The following is a 20,549-nucleotide window of genomic DNA, read 5'->3' as shown; positions in this document are numbered from 1 at the left end:
AACTTCCCACAATTTTAACTTCCCACAATTTTAACTTCCCACAATTTTAACTTCCCACAATTTTAACTTCCCACAATTTTAGTTATATTTGCACATTTAAGTTGTGGACAAAATGTTAAAAATTAAAAATTCAGTATGCCATTTCGACATGCTATAATATTTTCGAGTTTATTTGAGAATAATAATATATTAATTTTTTTGTCAAAAGTTTAAAACAATTCCTATTAATGATATTTGGAATTTTTATTGGGGGATATTATTCGGGTCTAACCCTTTTTATTAACCTTTGATGTTAGTTTTAAATTTATAAATAAAAATATGAATAAAATAAGTAGGAAAAATGGAACAATACATGATATATCCATAAACTAAACGGTTTTCCATAAATTTTTAAATACACAAAAAAAGAAGAAATCAAAAAAAAAAAGGGGAGGGGTGAATTGCTTATGATATCAAATGTACCCCATATATATGTATGGATACACACAAGTGCGCATTAAAAAAAAAACAAACAAATATACACACAAAAATCCATAAATATATATGAACATGCATGCGTTTTATATATATAGCATTAACATGTTATAAATAAATCTACAAAAAAAGAAAAAAAGTGATAACTCATATTTATCAAATATGTGCACACATTTTGTACTATCTTATGTAAACTGTTAAATTGAATTCAAAATTCTATTAACATTGAACATACAATGTCATTAGTATATGTGTATAACAATCTTTTAGCTATATTTGCACTAAAAATAAATATCATTAAACGATAAAAAAAAAAAAAAAAAATATGAACTGTGCATAATATAAGTAATATTTTAAATGATATTCTTCATTTTTTCTTAACATTTTTTTTTTTTTTTTTTTTTTTCCACCGTTTTTTCTACTCATATAAAGCCAAATAGTAATCATAGGATACCCAATGCAATTTATTTCTGCACAAGTCAGAATTTTTATGCTTCAATTTTTCGAGGATGAATTTCATATGTTTTGGATTTATATAATAAACAGTTTCACCATTTGCCATACTTTTAATAATTTCCTTTTCTTCTAAACATGCAACAATATCATAAGTTTCGATGCTTGTAATTTCAGACAATTCTTGAATAGATAATTTTTCATAATTTATTAAAACTTTTAATAATGTTTCATACCAATAAGCCATATAGGATGCTGCGCCTAAATCTGAAAGAGGTCTTTCTGGAGTGCCTGTTCTTTTTTCAGTTTGTGATAAAAAATAGCTAAAATTAATAAGAAATTTTCCATATCCTTTTTTTTGATGTTGAGGTAATGTTAATATACATGACACATTATTTTTGGAATATTTTTCTTTTGAAAAATATCCAGTTATATGATATCCATATTCATCAAACTCAGTTATAACATAAAATAGAAATAAATTAACTCTATGTTTTAATGTTTTATGATCAAGGAAAAGTTTTGATAAAAAACATAAATTTTCACAATATATTCGAAAATAATTTCCATCTATTTCAAAAATTGATATTTTTTCATTTCGATAAATTTCATTTCCAGGAGGATGTCGTATTTCACATATTTCTGTATGTCTAACTAATTCAACATTTTCTTTAAAAAAAGATAAACAGAATTCACATATATATAAAATATCAATATTTTGATATTCTTTTGGATAAGGCGAAAAATACCATGTATCAATTAAATATTTTCCAAATTTTATTTGATTTATAGTTTTAAGTTTTGTATTTTCTTCATGTTCTCTTAAATATTCTTTATCTATTCCAGCATGCTCATGATCAGAATCATAATTATCTTCAGTATTTTTTATTATTGGATATTCATCATTTGGTTCATTATTTAATAATCGTAAATTTTCATGTGAAATCCAACAATCTAAACGTCTATCAAATTTTTCCCAATGTACATAATAATCATAATCGCTTTCTTTCATTATATTATTGTTTGGATTTTCGTTACCTATCTTATTTAATATATCATTTTTGTTTACATTTAATGGAAAAATTAAATTGATATCATTTAAACTTTTATTTTTCGGTCTAGCATAAACAATAGAACATTGTCTCCACACTTTATTTAGAGGATACAGTCCCCACAAAACTTGTTTTACTGGTAAAGCATTTGGAAATAATAAAGCATATGTATCATTAAATTTTGATGATGATGCTATAGATTTTCCTGTATTCCTATGTTTGGTATTATTTCCTTTTGTACTTTTATTATGACCACTTATATTTACATTATTAGTTGATCCTTTTTCTTTAGTAACATGATTTCCAGATTTGGCTCCTTTATTTATTCCACCACTTTTATTAACATGTAAATTATCATTTTTGCTCCCCCCCATTGTGAGCCCATTGTCATGAAGAGGGGCCTAGCACATATACATGCATATACATATATATATATGTATATGTATATATGTATATTTATACAATTTTGAAATTTTTTTTTCTTTAATTAGCAATTTTATGATATATCATATAAACAAAATTTTTAATTGTTAACTAAAAAAAATATAATTTATAAGCCATTCGTTTATGTTAAACTTGCGATTCAATAGCCAAAGGTATAATTAAAAGCCATGGGAAGGAAGGAAAAAAAAAATAAAAAAAATAAAAAAAAATAAAATAAAAAAATAAAACAAAATAAAACAAAATAAAGCAAAATAAAGCAAAATAAAGCAAAATAAAACAAAATAAAACAAAATAAATATACCTTTAATGCTTATTTTTTATTTTATTTTATTTCAGCATCTTTCATTTTAATACTAAAGGAAGAAACAAACGCATTTCATTTTCTTTAATTTTTATCCACAAATAGTGGAATTGATAGTAAGGGCTTTTCACCATTATATAAATACGCGATTTCGGGATAACATAATATCATCATAATTTTTTTTCATTTTAAAGATATATATAAAATTGTAATATATTTTTATTATACATTTTCTATGACATATATATATATTTTTTAATTATTTTTACTATTAATAAATAAGTATCAAAATTTATATCCTTTTACATTCTGATTATATACAATATATGTTAATAATTTTTTACAACCTCATATTTATCGAAAACCCATATACAATTGTGTGCAAAAATAAATATGGAATATTATTTACTCTCTTTCTAATATTCTATAATGTAAATAAAATACAAACTAGTACTTTTTTATTTTGTAAACATTTATAGTTATATTATTTTTGTTCATCAAAAAAAAAAACTAATGAAACATAAATTAGTCAAATAAAATTGTCATTACAATTGTTATGGTGTGTAGCATTAACAAAAAAAAAAAAACAAAACAAAAAAACAAAAAAACAAAAAAAAAACAAAACAAAACAAAACAAATTACACAAAAACAATAACAACGTTTATATCTATTTATCTATGATGTATACATGACTTCTTTGGGTAGTTGCTTTTCCAATTAAATTTTATGATTTACTAATTTTTTGTATGTCTTATAATATACGCTTTTTATCTTTTGCTAATAATTAATCTGACATTTTATATTCATTGTAGTTTCATCTTAAATCTGTTGGTCTTTTCCATATATCCACCTAAAAAAAAAAAAAAAAAAAATGAAAAAATGACCAAAACAATGTAACTATATTCTCTTGATTCGAAATAAAGTTAAGCACACATAAATATAATATATATACAGTCCCCCTCTTTTTATTATTACTTTTTCAGTATATCCGCATAGGAAATGTTGGCTTCGTTCAACAAGTTTATCTCTCTACAAACGGAATAAAATGTACAACGATTTGGGACACGTAAATTTGTACACGTTTTTTTTCATGCATATTTATTTTTTCATATTTATCTTTTCATATTATCCTTTTCAGTTACTTTTGTAAATAGTCTATTTCTTGGTCACTCAAATGATCACCAAAATATTTTAGTATGGGCATAAACAAATCCTTATGCATATATCCGGTTTTCTATTAATTTAAGATTGAAAAAAAAAAAAAAAAAAAAAAAAAATATATGTATATGTATATATGTATATGTATATATTCACAATTTCACATGCTTTACACCAATTTGAACCCACACAATTAAGCATACCTTAACGTCCCAAATTTCAAAAAAAGTTATCATATTTTTTAAAGCTTCTTCTTCATTTATAATAAATGGCTTAATAAAAGTTACAAACTCATTTGCACCTATTGATCCCATTTCTTTTAATTCCTCCATTTTATTACGTGTTAATACGATATTCTAAAAAAAAAAAAAAAAATAAAATAACTTATATTTATGTGTACAAAATAACTTATATTTGTGTACAAAAATGACTTATATTTATGTGTAGACATATTTATTTTTTTCTAAAATTAGAATTTTTTTTTTTTTTTTTTTTTTTTTTTTTTTGATGTTACCGATTTGTACATAATGTCTAAACAATCCTCAAACTTTAATTTATCGATCTAATAAAAAAAAAAATTAAACATTTCATATTTTAAAAAAGAGAAATATATACAAGTATGTTTTATTAGTTTTATTAATTTTATTCATTTATTAGTTTTATCAATTTTACTATCTCTTACATTTTTATCCTTTATAAGTTGTTGTATTTTTTCTATTTTCTCCAACTCTACATTTACATCTATATTATTTTTTGGTTCATTTTCATTAGTAGAATTATTTTCTTTTGGTATTATTTCCGTTTCAGATTTATTTATATTTTTCGTCTCATTTATTTGATTTGCCAAGTTTGAAATTTTATTAACATCTTCTTTGTGTTTATTTTTATTATCTTCATTCATATGCTTCGTTAAAAATTCTTTATGATTCTTTAATTTTCCTTTAAACACATTATTTGATAAAAATAATTTATCATTGCCACTCTTCAATTCTTTATTACTTTCGAGAATCTTTTTAACCAGTTCGTTGTACTATTAAAAAAGGTAGGAATAAAAAATCAAAAATGAATAAAATAAAAGCGAACAATATCTAAACGAACTGTATCTAAACGAACTGTATCTAACGAAATGAAGTGAACACTTACCTTCTTTTTGTCTTTGATAAAATCAGGCTTATACTTATTATTGTTATCATTGTCATATATAATTTTTTCCATGGTCACCATCATTTGATGGTAAAATTCCAAAATCTAAATGAATAATAAAATGTGAAAAAAAAAAAAAAAAAAAAATATGATTTTAAATATAAACTTAATATAAAAACTTAAGATATTTCAAAAAAAAAAATATATATATATATATATTACTTTGATTATCATATTATTATTTTTTGTTAGTTCCTTTTTATATGAATATATTTCATTTTGAGCTTCTTTCTTTTCTTTTGTTTCATTTTTCAATTCTTGTAGTTTTAGATTCAATTCTTCATTTAAATACTGTTAAAAGGGTATACATTTATATATACATATGTATATAGTTATATGAAAATGCAACTATTTTTTATTTGAAATTTTTTATTTGAAATTTTTTATTTGAAAATTTTTATTAATATATCGTGTCTATGTCTTACATTTATATGATGTTCACAATAGCATATGCTCATTTCGAGCTCCTTAATTTTTTTTCTGCAAAAGTAGAAAATAAAGAAGTAAAATAAAGAAGTAAATAAAGAAGTAAAATGAAGAAGAAAATATGGAAATAAAATATGGAAAAAAATATGGAAATAAAGAGAAGCCAAATTGTACATATTTCCAAATTGTGCACAAACTCATGTAAACCATCTCTATATCATTCGAACGCATCTAAAATAAACAACAATTTTTTTCACTTTTTCTGAAAATATGGATATATTAAGATTTACATGTTTAGCATTTCAGTTGCAATGGATAAGTCTGTTTGTGTTTTGGCGGATTTGATTGCATCCATTAAAATGATTTTGTCTCCCTAAAAATGAATATATAAATAATTTATATTTGGAAAAAAAAGTTCGAAAATATTTAACTGTTTAATTATTCAATTTTTTTATATATTTGTGTCTCCATTACCCCAATTTGTTCACAACATGAGACGATATTTTCCAGGGCCATTTTATATTCAAGAAATGAATATTTCAACATTTTCATCTTCATTTGGTTTTTTTTGCTGAAAATAAACAAATAAAAATATAAAAATATATAAGAGACACGAAACAATTGTTTATGTAGTTCTGGCAATGTTCCACTTATTTCATGTGCATATATAACTATTCTATAACAACCTTTGGCGGTAATAGGAATTGCAAATCTTCGTCATATCTTCATTTTTTTTTTTTTCAACGACAAACTTATTTCGATTTAGTTTGCTAAACAGGAAACGAATTAGAAGGAAATAAAATTACAATAATAATACTATAACAAATCGAGGTGTCATAATGCCAAATATAAAGAGCAAACATACGAAGATACAACATATAAACAAACAAAATGAATATTCCACTTTTGTGCATATATTTTTTTCATAATTATTTTTTACGTTTGCTCCATTATCTTTTCTATAACATTGTTTTGAGTGTCTATAATATCTTTCTTTTCTTTAATTCTAGATTGATATTTTTTTATCAGACGAAGAATATCATGTATGTCTTCTTTGTTGTAAAAGGCTCCTGCCTGTAAATAAATAATTTTTTTTTACAATTTTTGCATGAACAAGTCAGAAAAAATAATCATGTGATAAAAAAATAAAGCAATTACAATATGAACAAAATAGTTGCATAGTTTATTTTGGATTTAACCAGAATAATTAAATATATGCATATGCATATGCATATACATATATATACATATGATAATCATGAAAAGTGTGAAAACAAATAATACCTTAATAAGTTCAAGGTCAATCTTGATGTCCATTCTTTCCTTAAGATTGTCATACTCCTTTTTAAGGGATTCATATTTATTTTTATAAATTACATCATTATCTTTTGCTCTGAAAATATGAAAGTTATAAAATATATCATAACAATCTATTTTAGTATATATAATATTTTTTACTCATTTGTTTAACTATACAAATGCTCCATGTATTTAAAATTATACCACTTTCATAAATAAAATGAAATAAAAATTTACCCAAGGCTATTCGATTTTTCATTTGAGCAATATATTCCTAATGGTTTTGTAATTTTTTCAATGTCGGTTGTGTGTATTTTACTTTTTAAAGAATTTAAATAATCGGCATCATTTACAATTTGGGTTATTTTGTCAAATTCCTATCATTTAAAAAGAAAAAAAATATAACTTTATTAATTTATGTTACCATTTTTATTATTATATATTTTCTTATTTTTATATCCAATTTTATCTTTTTCAATAGGCCTAATATTATAACACTATTATGTGAATATATATATACTAATTAAAAACAATGCCAGCAAAATATTATGGAAGCATATATTATTCTATATTTTTTTTATATAAGACCTTTTCTTTTTTTGTATGTTGAATTTTGTTCCCTTCTTTGAATAAAACACAATCATTTTTTATCCTATAGGTTGATCATTTAAAAAATTTTATAAAAATGTTTTAACTTCTTGTATGCATACATTAAAAAGAAACCAAATTAAAAATGACGCACATATCTGCATATCTATATATATATCTATATTATTACATCTTATAGTTTATTGGTTGAGTTGCTCTATCCTGATTATAGGTGAATAAAACGGGAAGCAATATGTGCAAAAGCTTATCATAAAACGGGCACTAATTTTACATTAATATATAAGAGAAAATAAAAAATGTAGTAGGTGGGGATACACAAAAATATGTATATACACATGAACGATTTTTTATTGTTTTATTTCCTACTAATAAAAAGATTGCTTCGGTATTGACATCATTGTAAAAAGACACTGCGTTATTTCGGAAAAGGGACGTAGTTTTTTTTTCATTATAATTTTTAATTTTATTGTTTTGGGGGGTATATAAATTTTGTATCATACTCCCCTTTAATGTTTCCATATTTATAGATTTTGTTTCGTCATATATATATATGTATATGATCTGTTCGATAATATCACAATCTCATTTATTTTTGGTTTTAAAATTTGTATATAAATATAATACCATTATTCGTACACATTTAAAATATATATACAAAAAATGCCAGAATACATATTAAGATTATATATAGTGCAATCTACATAGTGGTTAATATTTATTTGGTGTAGACATAATAATTATTTTGTTGATAATTAAAAATAATATGGAATATAGTGGACATGGAGAAATATATTTTGAAAAATTAATGAGTATTATATTGTCACATTTAAAAATTCATACATAATAGTGATAAAAACAGTTTAAAAAATATAAAATAAATGTGGTAATATTATAAATATAATATATATACGATTAACATAAAATGTATAGTTATTTATTTGTTTGGGAATTACACAGCGGAAATATTTAAATTATATTTTGTTTTTTTTTAGAATGCTATACCTGCACACATTTGTTTGTCAAAAATATGCGCACAATCTTGGGAATAACATTTTTTTTATGTGAAAATATTAAATTTTATTTTCCATTAAAAATATTTACATTAATTGTTCTAAGAACTTTTATATATTATTCACATTACTATTATTTTACTATTTCATTATTTTTTTTTCAATGAATTGTATTATATTGTCTGTTGTTACAATTTTTTTTTTCAAATATTTTACCGATTTAAATGCACATATAATATTTTTTGTGGTATAATTTACAGCTATATACATTAATAATATTTTTTTTTATTTCAAAGTCAGGTTAAAATTAAAATGGTCCATTATTTTTTTTTTGAATTATTCTGTGTAACAAAGTTAATACTTCACATGTATGTATGTATATATACATGCATTATAAGTATGTATGAAGAATGCATATTTCTCATTTCTCAAATTAAGTAACAGTTTGTGCTTTATCGAATATTTTGTAATATTTTTTATGATAAAAAAAATATGACCATGCAAGGTTACTATTTACAATTCTACACAATTATATTGTGTTTCATAAATACAAAAATATGCACGAATTTAATACCTCTTCTTTTATATTTAGGTGTAGGTTTATATGAGACAAAAAAAAGAGAATAACAAAGAGCGAATTTCATTTATTTTTAAGAATTTTAGAAATATTAATGATGTTCTTAATTCTTACTTGTTCATATAAATAAATCTTAGCTAGCCATTATAAATTATAATTCCAAATAACAACATTAAAATCGCCTGACACTGTTGCAAACTTTCCACTTTTCATATCTTCACATGTCTCCAACATAGACAGTTGTAAAATGCTATTAGAATGTGCAACAATTTCTCCAATAATTTCATTACCATTCAGTTCATTACATGTCTTTTCTATATCCTTAATGCTTTTTTTATCATAAAAAAAGTCCACACTTAAATTTTTAATAATAAACTCGGGGAGTACAACTCGAGAAATAATCCATTCGTTATTTATACATTCTATAATAATTGGAAACACCTCATAGCCATACTGAAAAAAAAAAAAATATATGCCAAATAACTATATTTCTAACATTTATTTTTTAAGATATAAATAATACCACTGTTGGAGTTGTTTTATAATGCTTTTATTTATAAAGACATATATAATAAATGTGTGATTTTCATAAATTTATAAAAATAAAATATGTAAATATATATACAAAAGTTTATTTTATGCTTTTTTATTTTTGGTTTCATACGACTAATAATCTTTCATTATCCAAGAACAAACATTTTTGTAGTGTCTGACCAACCCACGTAACGGATTGAATATTAGTTGGGGATTTTAAAAAATCCGAAATTATTATTTTTTGCTTTTTACAGCTATTATCAAAACTGCTAGCTAAAAAAAAAAAATATATAGCTATAAATTTTATTTTATTTTATTTTATTTATATATTTTTTTTTTTTAAATTATTTGATACCAATTATTGCTACTTTTTCATTTGATAAAGAAAACGAACTGTGGCATAAAATATATCCTGTACATTCAATCTGCTCTAAGTGAATTGTAATAAATATATTTTTTAAAGATGAATTAATAAAGAAAAAGAAAAAAAAAAATATTTAACCTTATTTATTATGTCATTATTTTTAAAATTTCTTTCTGCGATACATTCCTCAAATTTTCTATACAATATAAAAAAGGGGCGCACACAAACATGTATAGTGTACTTATTTTGTTTCGGAAGATAAATACGCAAATATGATAAACAAATTATTAAAAAATTAATTGAACATTAAACTTACTTTAAATTTTCGTTATTATGAATTTCTTCATCCACAATATTTGGTGTGTATATTAATAATGATGTTGAATCCAAAGAGCTAGTAGACAATATGTAACCTTTGAAAATGGAAGGAAATTTTACGATTATCTCATTTTTTATTTAAATTTTTTCAGTTTTTTGCGTGATGATAATTTGGTAATGTCAAAATGGAACGGTGAAAAAATGGAATAAAAAATGGAATAAAAAATGGGAATACAAAATGGAATAAAAAATGGAATAAAAAATGGGAATACAAATGGAATAAAAAGAATACCAGACGAGCTCCAATCTAAGAATAGAATACTCCCAGTATGATTTTCAACTTTTTTTATAACCCATTTTTGTTTTTCTTTTAATGAACAAATAAATATAGCCCCAGATGAAAAGCCAATTGCGAATGTGTTGGCATGTGGGTGCCAACAAATGCATGTTGGTAATTCTTCTGTTGGTATATTAACATTAGTACATTCCCATTTTTCTTTTTGATTTTTTTTAAATATGATACATTTCATGTCAATAGTAACTACAAGCAATTCATTTTTTGCTGACCATTCAAGCCCTATAATTTTATTTCTACTCTGTATTATGATTGAGTAAATTTATATTTATTTAAAATAATGCATAAATGTATATGTATATATATGTAGCATACTGTAATACAAAAGTATTCTAATTTTTTTATTGGTGAAAGAAAAAAGAATATCAATGTTTTAAATATTTTTTTTCACATCTTTTATTTAATTTATTCAACTTACACCGGTATATAGAATATCAAAATAAATAATTTCGGTATTAATTATTTTATATAGAACTATGTTGTTTTTTACATTAACAACAGCTATTAACATTTCCTTTTTATTAGGTGACAATTTTATTGGTATATTATATTCTTCATCGGGAATGGAATATTTTATACAATTACATTTTAAATATTCAATCATTATTTTGTAAAATTATTTCGTTATATTTTATTTTTTTGTTCTTAATGTGAAATTGTGCATATGTGTGTGCATGAATATATATCAATATTTTATGTGAATATATTATACTTATTTTTTTATTGTGTTAATTAAAAAAATATATATAATAAATAATGTGTAGTTATATAACCAGTGTATATACATATAACAAAAAATTCCAAAAGTTTATTACTTATATTTTTTTCTTGACTATTCATTTTATATTTATATCACATGTTTATGGAGTATGCCAATTTGAATGGCTACATGGACACATCAAAAGGGATACTGTATGATAAGACCATTTAGAAATAAAAGAAAGGAGTATAAAAACAGAAAAAAAAATTAATTATTTAAAAAAAAAATAAAATGAGAAAGACAAAATGGTAGGATAATGTCGAAATTTAAACGAACAAAAATAATAAACGATAAATGATAAATAATAAATGATAAATAAATAAATACACATGCATATTCATTGCAAATATTTGGCTAAATATTGATTATATATTTTTTTGTTTCAAATTTCACGCCAAAAAATGACTGTCCTTTTTTTTTATGCATGCCTTCTTAAAGCGATTGTTTTATTTGCATGTTATGTGCACTGTAACTATAATATAAAAATTCGAAAGCTGATATTTGAATCGAAAACAGAGCAATGTAAAAAAGAGATAGAATTATTTGGAGAAAAAGATATGTTCATAATTAAAGATAGTAGCAACACTTATTTGCAAATTCAAGATAATAATACAATTATAAGCAATTTAAATGTTTATGGAACTATACATACTAATGATTTTTTATTTTATCAAACAAATCAATGGAAATTATATCATATTGATACCTTTGATAAAAAAGATAATAAATGGATCCCATCGGTACTTAATTTCCTTTTCTACAATTATAAAAAATGAGAAAATTTTTATCAAAATAAATCTATATGACCATTCCAAACCATAAGAGAAAAGACCATATTGTGTTATATATCTATACATATCTATACATATTTAATATATCTATACATATTTATACATATTTAATTATCTATACATATTTATACATATTTAATTATCTATACATATTTATACATATCTTATAATTGTTATTATCTTCATTTTTAAAAGGACGTGAGTACTTGTGGGAATTCTCCCGACACATTTCTTGGAGGCCCATGGTACTTGAAAAGGCGTGAAAATCGTGAAAAATTGTGAAAAATCGTGAAAAATCGTGAAAAAATTATATTTTATTTTATCTTATTTTATCTTATATTGTCTTATTTTATTTTATCTTATTTTATCTTATTTTATCTTATTTTATCTTATATTGTCTTATCTTATTTATGAAGCAAATTCGGACCAATTGAAGCTTACATTAAAATTACGAACATACCGAAACACACGAAATTAAAAATCAAAATGAGGATTCATTTTTTTGATACCTGGGATGGTGACTCTCTATTTTTACAAGTTGACGATAAAATTATTTGGACAGGTGTGTAAAAAAAATATATGTACATGTATTCCTAAATTGTGCAAAATAGTGAATATTTTATTATTAATTTTATTAATTTTTTTTTTTTTTTTTTTTTTTTTTTTTTTTTTTTTTTTACTTTTCAACAGAGTCTCATAAATCCAATGATACAACGGTACTACCCTAAATAATTTATTTCAAATCAATATTTCAGAAATATATTTAAATAAAATATTTTATTTGTAGTCAACCAATTTGGGGATAGATGTATGCGGGGAAAATGCCCCTGATAGATTATCAGTACTAAAAAAAAAAAAAAATAATTTCTCATAATATATACATATACCCATCCCTCATTTTATTTATCTATTTTTTTTTTTAGGTTTCTGTTGATTCTGAATTTGAGCATTCTGCAGGTATATAAAATAGAATAATAGAATAATAGAATAATAGAAATTCCGTATATATTATATGATATAAAATTATTACTTCTTTCTTAATGTTATATAGATTCTACGAACATATTATTAGGAAACACTTTAAAAAAAACAACTAATTCATGTATAACGTCATGGGGAATAGATGATTTTATTATCTATTATAAATGAAGTTGAAGGGCTTTCCTTTTTTCGTTATGATTCGATTTGAAAAATAATAATAATAAGTTAAAAAAGTTAAAAAATGGAGGGAAACAAAAAAATCAAAACTATATTACTGAATAAATATGGTGAAACAAATTAAATAAACTACGAAACGTATCGCAAATGAATTTTCCATTCCCCTCTAAGGATGCCCATACATATACATATGCATATACATATGTATGCATTTTTGCTAATTTTTTATGTAATGCTTATTGTTTACATTCCAAAGCAATAACATTTTCCATAGATTATAACTGACTAAGAATTGCATCATAAGTTAACCCATCTGCATTTTTTTTATGGATATTTACACCTGCATTTATTAAAAATTTAATTATTTCCATTTTACCAGAATAAGCAGCTATATGCAATACTGAATCTCCAAAAGAATCTTCTTCATTTATATTTGCACCAGCTTTTATTAAAAATTTAACAATATCTAGAAATCCTCTATCACATGCATAATGTAATGGTGTTAATCCGTCTCTGTTTTTTTCATTTATTAAATTTGGATGTGCTTTGATTGTTTTTTTAATTAGTGACATATTCTTTGAAACAATATAATTACATAATATATCAGATAAACTATCTTCCGAGCTTTTTGGAATTGAATGATTGCTACCAAAAAATCGATCTGTCAAAGGTTTCATTTTGCTTATATTTTTTTTTAAATCTATTTGAAAATTAGCATCTGTATTTAAATTTTCGACACCTTTTGGAAATAATTCATTATAATATTTTACATATAAATATTTACAAACCTTTTTACTAACCCCATAACAATTTTTCCAAGCATTCATTTGCTCTATCTTAACCATTTCATCATTAGAACTTAATGAAAATTTGCTATCATTTTTTATATCTCCTGATATTATTTGTTTGTATAATCCATATAAATATATCCATTGCTCGAATTTTAATTTGCCTTGAATTATTTTAACATCATTACATGCTTGAGCAAATTTTTCTTCTAATTCTTTATCACTCATATTTATTATTACATTTTTATTAATTTTGGGAATTTTTAATAATCTATATTTTCTATATAATATTATCCCTTCTTTAATTAGCCACTCTTTTATATTTTTCAATTTTTTTACAATTTCACCATCATTCTCTCTATTATATTTATTCAATGCATATATTATAGCTATTATTGAGGCAATGTTGAAAAAGTAAAATGATTTACGTACTGGAAGAAGCATTTTTCTTTTAAATGTATTACTCAAAGGTGATCAGATCAAATAAATTATTTGTCTTTAGCTAGCCAGCTAGCTATAAATAATAAAAAAAAAAAAAAAAAAAAGGCGAAAGCTGTTTTAATATTATGGTAGTGTTTTATTTTGGAGGAAAATAAAATTTGTGAATGTATTATCTGGTGATTTGGAACATTCCTGTATATATAACACGTCTTATGTATTTACTTAAAATAGGTATAGTATAAATTTGTAAGGAATGTTAAATAAATATTATAATCTTTACTTGAAATATATGTGTGCATTCAAAGGTTTATATGAATTTGGAAAATACATAATCATATATTAACAGTTTTCCTCATGAATTTGTTAAAATTGATTAAGATATATAAGAAAGGGAAAAACAGAAAATGAAACCAAAACAGGTGTAAAAACAAAACCAAACAAACGAAAGAAAAAAAGAAAAAAAGAAAAAAAAGAAAAAAAAGAAAAAAAAGAAAAAAAATATATATTTTAGAAACATTCAATACTTATAAATGCGTATGCTAAGTAGTAAAAAATAAAAATATATAAAAAACGCCTTTTTTTATTTTTATATTTTTCTAAAAATTAAGTCAATAATCACCTTCATCGTGATGATATTTATGTTTTATATTTTATTATTATTGTATGTATTGTATATGTATGTATTGTATATGTATGTATATGTATATGTATGTATATGTATAAATATGTATATTTTTTTTTTTTTTATTTAAATTGCGGGAAAGCGGAAATTCTTTTTTCCGTTTAGACCTGTTTTATTATAGATATACGATTAGCAAAAAAATAAAAAATATAAAGAAACAATAAAATAATAAATAATGTTAGTTAAGACATTCAAAATGTATAGTCACTACTTTTCCAACTTATGCACCAACTTTCTCTTTTTCTTTTTATATATATAACCAAAATGATAGCATGGGTTTTATGTTACAATATTTTCCACTATTATAATTAAGAGATATAACAAATATTTAAATAAAATGTGCATATTAATATAGTATGTATAACCAAGATAAGCAAATTAATATATTATGACAATTTATCATCGCATTTGATTTGCCTCCTTTCTGCATTTATATGTACGCTGTTTTTTTTTTTTTTTTTTTTTTACGTATTTTTTTATGTATTTTTTTACGTATTTTTTTACGTATTTTATAATTAATATTACATTCTATTCATTTTAATTAGCTACGCCAATTTTGTCATAATTTTTAATATATTAATGCATGTTTAAAATATAACAAAAAAAATAAAAAACAAAAAGGAAAAGAGAGTATAGAAGGAAAATACGAAAACTTCACTAATTGGTATATATTTTAAGCTAACCCATTGTACATATAAAAATCGAGTAAAAAATGAAACCAGATGAAAACGAAATAAACGACTTTTTTTGTAACCTTTCTAATGTAATAGACGAAAATGATGTTAATAAAATTGTGAAAAAGAAAAAAACAAAGATGGAAAAAAAAAAGGAAAAAAGAGAAATTCTAAAAGAAAAACGTAAAAAAAATAGACCAGAAGAAAAGAAAAAAAAAAAACATAAAAAAAGAATTGAATTGTTAAAAATATTAGAGGGCTTAAATGAGGAAGAACAAATAACATTTTTAAAAGAAAGAAAATTATTACAAAAAAAAAAAAAAGAAGAAAAAAAAAAATTTTTAGAAAAATCTTATAATGAAGGATATAAAATATGTTTTAACTGTAGCTTTTTAAATTTTATGGGAGAAAAAGAAATGTCAAGTTTAGCTAAACAAATTTTTCTTTCTTATCATTATATGATTAAAAATAAAGTTCCTATACAATTTCATTTTTCCCATTTAAAAAATGATGATTTTTTATTTTTACAATTACAACAAAAATATTCTTTAAATACATGGAAAGTTCATATAAATGCACAAAATTATTGGGAAATTTTTGAAAAAAATAAAATTGTGGTTCTATCTCCTGATGCAACAGAAGTATGTGATATAACTATTGATTGCACATAAACACTTTGAAAACCGATTCATATGTTTGTATAATGTATATACTTACGTTGTATCGTTTCATATATAGATTGTATGTATGAAATATAATTCTATTATTTTTTTCATAGGAACTAACCGAATTAAACAAAGACGAAGTGTATATAATATCTGCACTTGTTGACCGAAGCATTTCCAAGGTTAATATAATGCATCTACAATATTTCATATATGATATATACTTATCATAAAAAATTGGTCTTGTTTCATGATTTTTCTTTTCTTTTTCTTTTTCATTCTTTTTCCTTATTTTTTTAACGCAGAATTTATCTTTTTATCAAGCTTCTTTGCAAAATGTAGTAACGAAAAAATTGCCTTTAGAGGTAAGGGAAAAAATATGCACACATGTATTTTCATAATTTGGCAATATATTTTCACAATTTGGCAATATATTCTCACAATTTGTGCATCTACCCTTATGTTACTCCTCTTTTTATTTCTATGTGTAGAAATATATCAAGAAGAAAAAAAGCAACGTTCTCAATGTCAATACTGTAGTAGAAATTCTAATAACTTATCTACAACTCAAAGATTGGAAAAAGGTTTTTGAAAAGTGTTTGCCACAAAAAAAAGTTTTATGTTTTTTTGACGAATAGTTAAACAGGTTGAACAAAATTGGTTAATTAATTGATGGGGATAAATAGAAACAAACAGGTATGAAAAAAAAAGTGAAAAAAAGTGAAAAAAAATTAAAAACAACAGCTACATTCAAAAGGGCAGTCTTTTGTGTACCCTCCACGTCCTATATAAAGAAAAAAAAAATATCACAAAATTGGATTATAATATATTATAGATATATATATGTATATATAAAAAAAAACATACCCATATTAAGCTCCTCCATTGAATATATAGGAAGACCATCTGGTGTGTGCAATCGATTTGAATTTTTTTTTGATTCATATGTTTCTTTTTTCTTTTTAATTTTAGAAGATGTCCCTTTTTTTTCTGAATTATTTTTTTTAATTTTTCCAGTTTCATTAATTTTTACATTTTTATCTTTAACTTTGATGTTATTGAAAATATCATCGATGTTTGACTTTGCTTCTGATATTTCTTTTTGTATTTTTTCATTTTTTTTTTTAATTTTATTTTTTTTTTTTTTCTTCCCCCCTTCGCATTCTGTCAAGGGTTTTGAATGATTGTCATCTTCATTACTCATTTTTTTATTAATATATTATTTATTTTGTTAAAACAAAATTATATACATATATAAAACAACTTATACAAACAATTTGTTTTAATTTTTTCTCTGATTATATATATTTATCGTTTATTTATTCTTTTTTTGTTGTTGCCGTTTTTAATATTGTCGGGAAAAATATAAGTTAGAGGATAAGCCCAATGGGTACTACATACTAAAATGGCAGTTATGCACTTAAAAAATTATTTGCTATTTTAAGATTTTATGTTTATAATTTGAAACTAAAAAATGTTTTGCGTCAGTTCTTAAGAGATGCTAGCCATTCGGTTTGGCCATGGATTTTGATATTTCATTTATCTTTTTATAATTCTACAATTTTTAAAAAAATTTATAATTTTACAATTTTTACAATTTTTACAATTTTTACAATTTTTATAATTTTTTAAATTTTACAATTTTTATAATTTTTTAAATTTTACAATTTTTACAATTTTACAATTTTACAATTTTTACAATTTTTATAATTTTACAATTTTACAATTTTTTATAAACGTTTTGGTCTTTGTTAAGATATAAAAAATAAAGAATGAACATAAAATGAAAAAAAAAAAAAAAAATTATCATGCACAATTGGGGAAGTATAAGATAAAAAAAAAAACAATTATATATGTGATAAACATATACATATGTAGAACTTTATCCAACTTAACGACACTTGCATATCTGAATTAAAAGCATAGATGCTGCCAGCTTGGAACTGTACAGTCGGTTCTCGAAGTTCTTATTTTATTAAATTTTATTCCCCCAATTTGGGCATTGGTATGTATGTATGCATGCCTGTAGATGCGAAAATGCAACACAAATAAACATAAAAAGTAAAATAAATAAAAAATAAGTAAACTCAGATAATTCGCAAATAGATAAATATCGTTGTTATTTTAGTATGTGTGCATATATGTTATGCAAACATTTTTTTTCACCAAATTTGCTATTTCTGTGATATATTAATATGTATTTCACATTGTATCCGTATTTGTGCTTCGAATTGTTCATATATACATGTATATATGTATATATATATGTATATATTATCCTTATAATTTTAAAATGATAACTAGTAAAACGTATGGGTTCTAACATGCCAGATCTTCTGTCAAATGAGCATAAACTTTGGTATTTCATATCTGGATCATATTTTTTGGATTTAAATTTCACAGAACCCTAACAGTTGGTCTACAAAAAAATGAATGAAATATATTCACTTTCCTTCATCTATTGGCATGTTGGTATTTTCCCATATCTTACACTTGATACCTTTTTATTATTGATTTATTCGTTTTCATGCACCAAATATCACTATTTATGCTAATGTCTTTTATAATAATGATTTTATAAATAAGACAAATATATACAAAAAAAAAATAATGATAATATTAAAGACTCTCTCTCTATATATATATGTAAATTTAATTTTAGTGGTTTAAATGTGGCCAAGTCCAAAATAGGTATATGCACAGGTATATACTGTATTAATAATATTCTTTATTTATAATATGTGCAATATATTTTTACTCTTTAGTATTATCATCATCACCATCACCATGATTTTCTACTTTAGTTGTATCTTCATTTTCATTATTATTTTTTTGACTATTTTTCATTTCTCTTTCTTTATTCCATCGTTCTATCTTTTCTCTTCTTTCCAAACTATTTTCTCTTTTCGGATATTTATGGCTTCTTTGGTTATCATCATCCTGACCATTACTACTTTGACTTCTATGTCTACGTCTTGATGAATTATAATTATTTCCATATTTATCACGTTTGTTTTTATCTCTATTATTTCTGTCTCTATATCGATCATACCGATGGTCACCATCAGAATCGTCTCTTGATTTTTTATTTTTTTTATACATTGGAAATTTTTTATACATACGTTTATGTAATCTTCTTTTAACAGTTCTTGGTACATGTTTGATATGCATAAAATTACAATACCCTCCACGTCTACATTGCCCATCAACAAATTGTCTACATCTTGCTTCCCTAAAATCTGTAACTGGTGTATATTCTATTTGTAATGGTTTTCCTGCATAAAATCTTCCGTTTAACTCTTTAACAGCTTTTTCTGCATAATCTTCATGAGTATATTTAATATAAACATTTCCAATAATATGATCTCCAATATTATCACAAACAACCATATCTTCAATTTCACCATATTTCATTAATTCATCAAAAACTTCTTCATAAAATTCTTCAAAATGATCAGCTGCTTGATCTAATACTTCATCATCAACCATTTGACCTTCTGCAATTGCAACAGCCATTGGTGGATTATCATACATATGTCTTATTACTAATGTTTGAGCACTATTTGGTTTATAATGACTTCTACTACATTGATCTCCATGACGACAAGCTCCAATTTTCCAAAAAAATGGACAATTTACTCTATCCTCTTCAGTTCCAATTATACGAGCTAAATGCTCTGCCATTTTTTTTTTTTTTTTCGAAAAATCAAAAAAATGGCTAGTTTATCACTAATTTATTCTGAACGTAAATGTAAATTATTGCATGTTCATGCAAAATGTTACAAAAACGTGTGTGTATATACAAATATATGCGTTAAAATGATTGAATATATGTATATTTATAAATATTGTAATATCGTAATTATAGTAATAAATTATATTATGTAATATTTTTTTTTTTTGTTGTGTCCGTATTTTAGCTAGTTATTAGTATGTGCAGGTTAAAAAAGAATATAATAGACAAAATGTATTAATGGGTATATAAAAGTTTATGCAAATTTAATTATTGTGAA

General features: G+C 22.9%; 8 protein-coding genes across 8 annotated transcripts; 2 read left to right on the top strand and 6 right to left on the bottom strand.

The window, feature by feature from the left end:
• Positions 1–892: 892 nt before the first annotated feature.
• On the bottom strand, positions 893–2,353 carry PY17X_0931500 (uncharacterized protein; the record flags this gene model as incomplete). Its single annotated transcript, XM_722570.2, has 1 exon — positions 893–2,353. The coding sequence occupies one exon, from the start codon at positions 2,351–2,353 to the stop codon at positions 893–895; it is 1,461 nt and encodes a 486-aa protein (XP_727663.2).
• Positions 2,354–3,543: 1,190 nt separating this feature from the next.
• On the bottom strand, positions 3,544–7,917 carry PY17X_0931400 (myosin light chain B, putative; the record flags this gene model as incomplete). The annotated part of the gene is made up of 18 exons (XM_022956041.1): positions 3,544–3,574; positions 3,700–3,753; positions 3,867–3,958; positions 4,086–4,238; positions 4,397–4,444; positions 4,565–4,912; positions 5,026–5,130; positions 5,248–5,376; positions 5,511–5,565; positions 5,802–5,884; positions 5,986–6,082; positions 6,198–6,281; positions 6,452–6,585; positions 6,796–6,904; positions 7,048–7,187; positions 7,399–7,462; positions 7,589–7,620; positions 7,786–7,917. The coding sequence occupies 18 exons, from the start codon at positions 7,915–7,917 to the stop codon at positions 3,544–3,546; spliced, it is 1,890 nt and encodes a 629-aa protein (XP_022812233.1).
• A 1,233-nt stretch (positions 7,918–9,150) lies between these two features.
• Positions 9,151–11,181, bottom strand: PY17X_0931300 (actin-related protein 2/3 complex subunit 1, putative; the record flags this gene model as incomplete). Its single annotated transcript, XM_022956040.1, has 7 exons — positions 9,151–9,459; positions 9,671–9,813; positions 9,896–9,965; positions 10,043–10,100; positions 10,221–10,317; positions 10,515–10,818; positions 10,996–11,181. The coding sequence occupies 7 exons, from the start codon at positions 11,179–11,181 to the stop codon at positions 9,151–9,153; spliced, it is 1,167 nt and encodes a 388-aa protein (XP_022812232.1).
• A 557-nt stretch (positions 11,182–11,738) lies between these two features.
• Positions 11,739–13,277, top strand: PY17X_0931200 (conserved protein, unknown function; the record flags this gene model as incomplete). Its single annotated transcript, XM_022956039.1, has 7 exons — positions 11,739–12,077; positions 12,324–12,373; positions 12,545–12,690; positions 12,819–12,844; positions 12,916–12,969; positions 13,052–13,085; positions 13,180–13,277. The coding sequence occupies 7 exons, from the start codon at positions 11,739–11,741 to the stop codon at positions 13,275–13,277; spliced, it is 747 nt and encodes a 248-aa protein (XP_022812231.1).
• Positions 13,278–13,561: 284 nt separating this feature from the next.
• PY17X_0931100 (proteasome 26S subunit non-ATPase) lies at positions 13,562–14,518 on the bottom strand (the record flags this gene model as incomplete). The annotated part of the gene is made up of 1 exon (XM_719910.1): positions 13,562–14,518. One exon carries the CDS (start codon positions 14,516–14,518, stop codon positions 13,562–13,564), a length of 957 nt encoding a protein of 318 aa, XP_725003.1.
• A 1,391-nt stretch (positions 14,519–15,909) lies between these two features.
• PY17X_0931000 (tRNA m(1)G methyltransferase, putative) lies at positions 15,910–17,174 on the top strand (the record flags this gene model as incomplete). The annotated part of the gene is made up of 4 exons (XM_719911.1): positions 15,910–16,512; positions 16,650–16,718; positions 16,842–16,901; positions 17,028–17,174. 4 exons carry the CDS (start codon positions 15,910–15,912, stop codon positions 17,172–17,174), a joined length of 879 nt encoding a protein of 292 aa, XP_725004.1.
• Positions 17,175–17,267: 93 nt separating this feature from the next.
• PY17X_0930900 (conserved protein, unknown function) lies at positions 17,268–17,740 on the bottom strand (the record flags this gene model as incomplete). The annotated part of the gene is made up of 2 exons (XM_719912.1): positions 17,268–17,320; positions 17,404–17,740. The coding sequence occupies 2 exons, from the start codon at positions 17,738–17,740 to the stop codon at positions 17,268–17,270; spliced, it is 390 nt and encodes a 129-aa protein (XP_725005.1).
• A 1,550-nt stretch (positions 17,741–19,290) lies between these two features.
• Positions 19,291–20,220, bottom strand: PY17X_0930800 (uncharacterized protein; the record flags this gene model as incomplete). The annotated part of the gene is made up of 1 exon (XM_719913.1): positions 19,291–20,220. One exon carries the CDS (start codon positions 20,218–20,220, stop codon positions 19,291–19,293), a length of 930 nt encoding a protein of 309 aa, XP_725006.1.
• Positions 20,221–20,549: the final 329 nt, after the last annotated feature.

The sequence above is a fragment of the Plasmodium yoelii genome (genome assembly GCF_900002385.2).
Source record: "Plasmodium yoelii strain 17X genome assembly, chromosome: 9".
In the NCBI taxonomy this organism is placed as follows: Eukaryota; Apicomplexa; class Aconoidasida; order Haemosporida; family Plasmodiidae; genus Plasmodium; species Plasmodium yoelii.
This window is presented reverse-complemented; position numbering and strand designations above follow the sequence as displayed.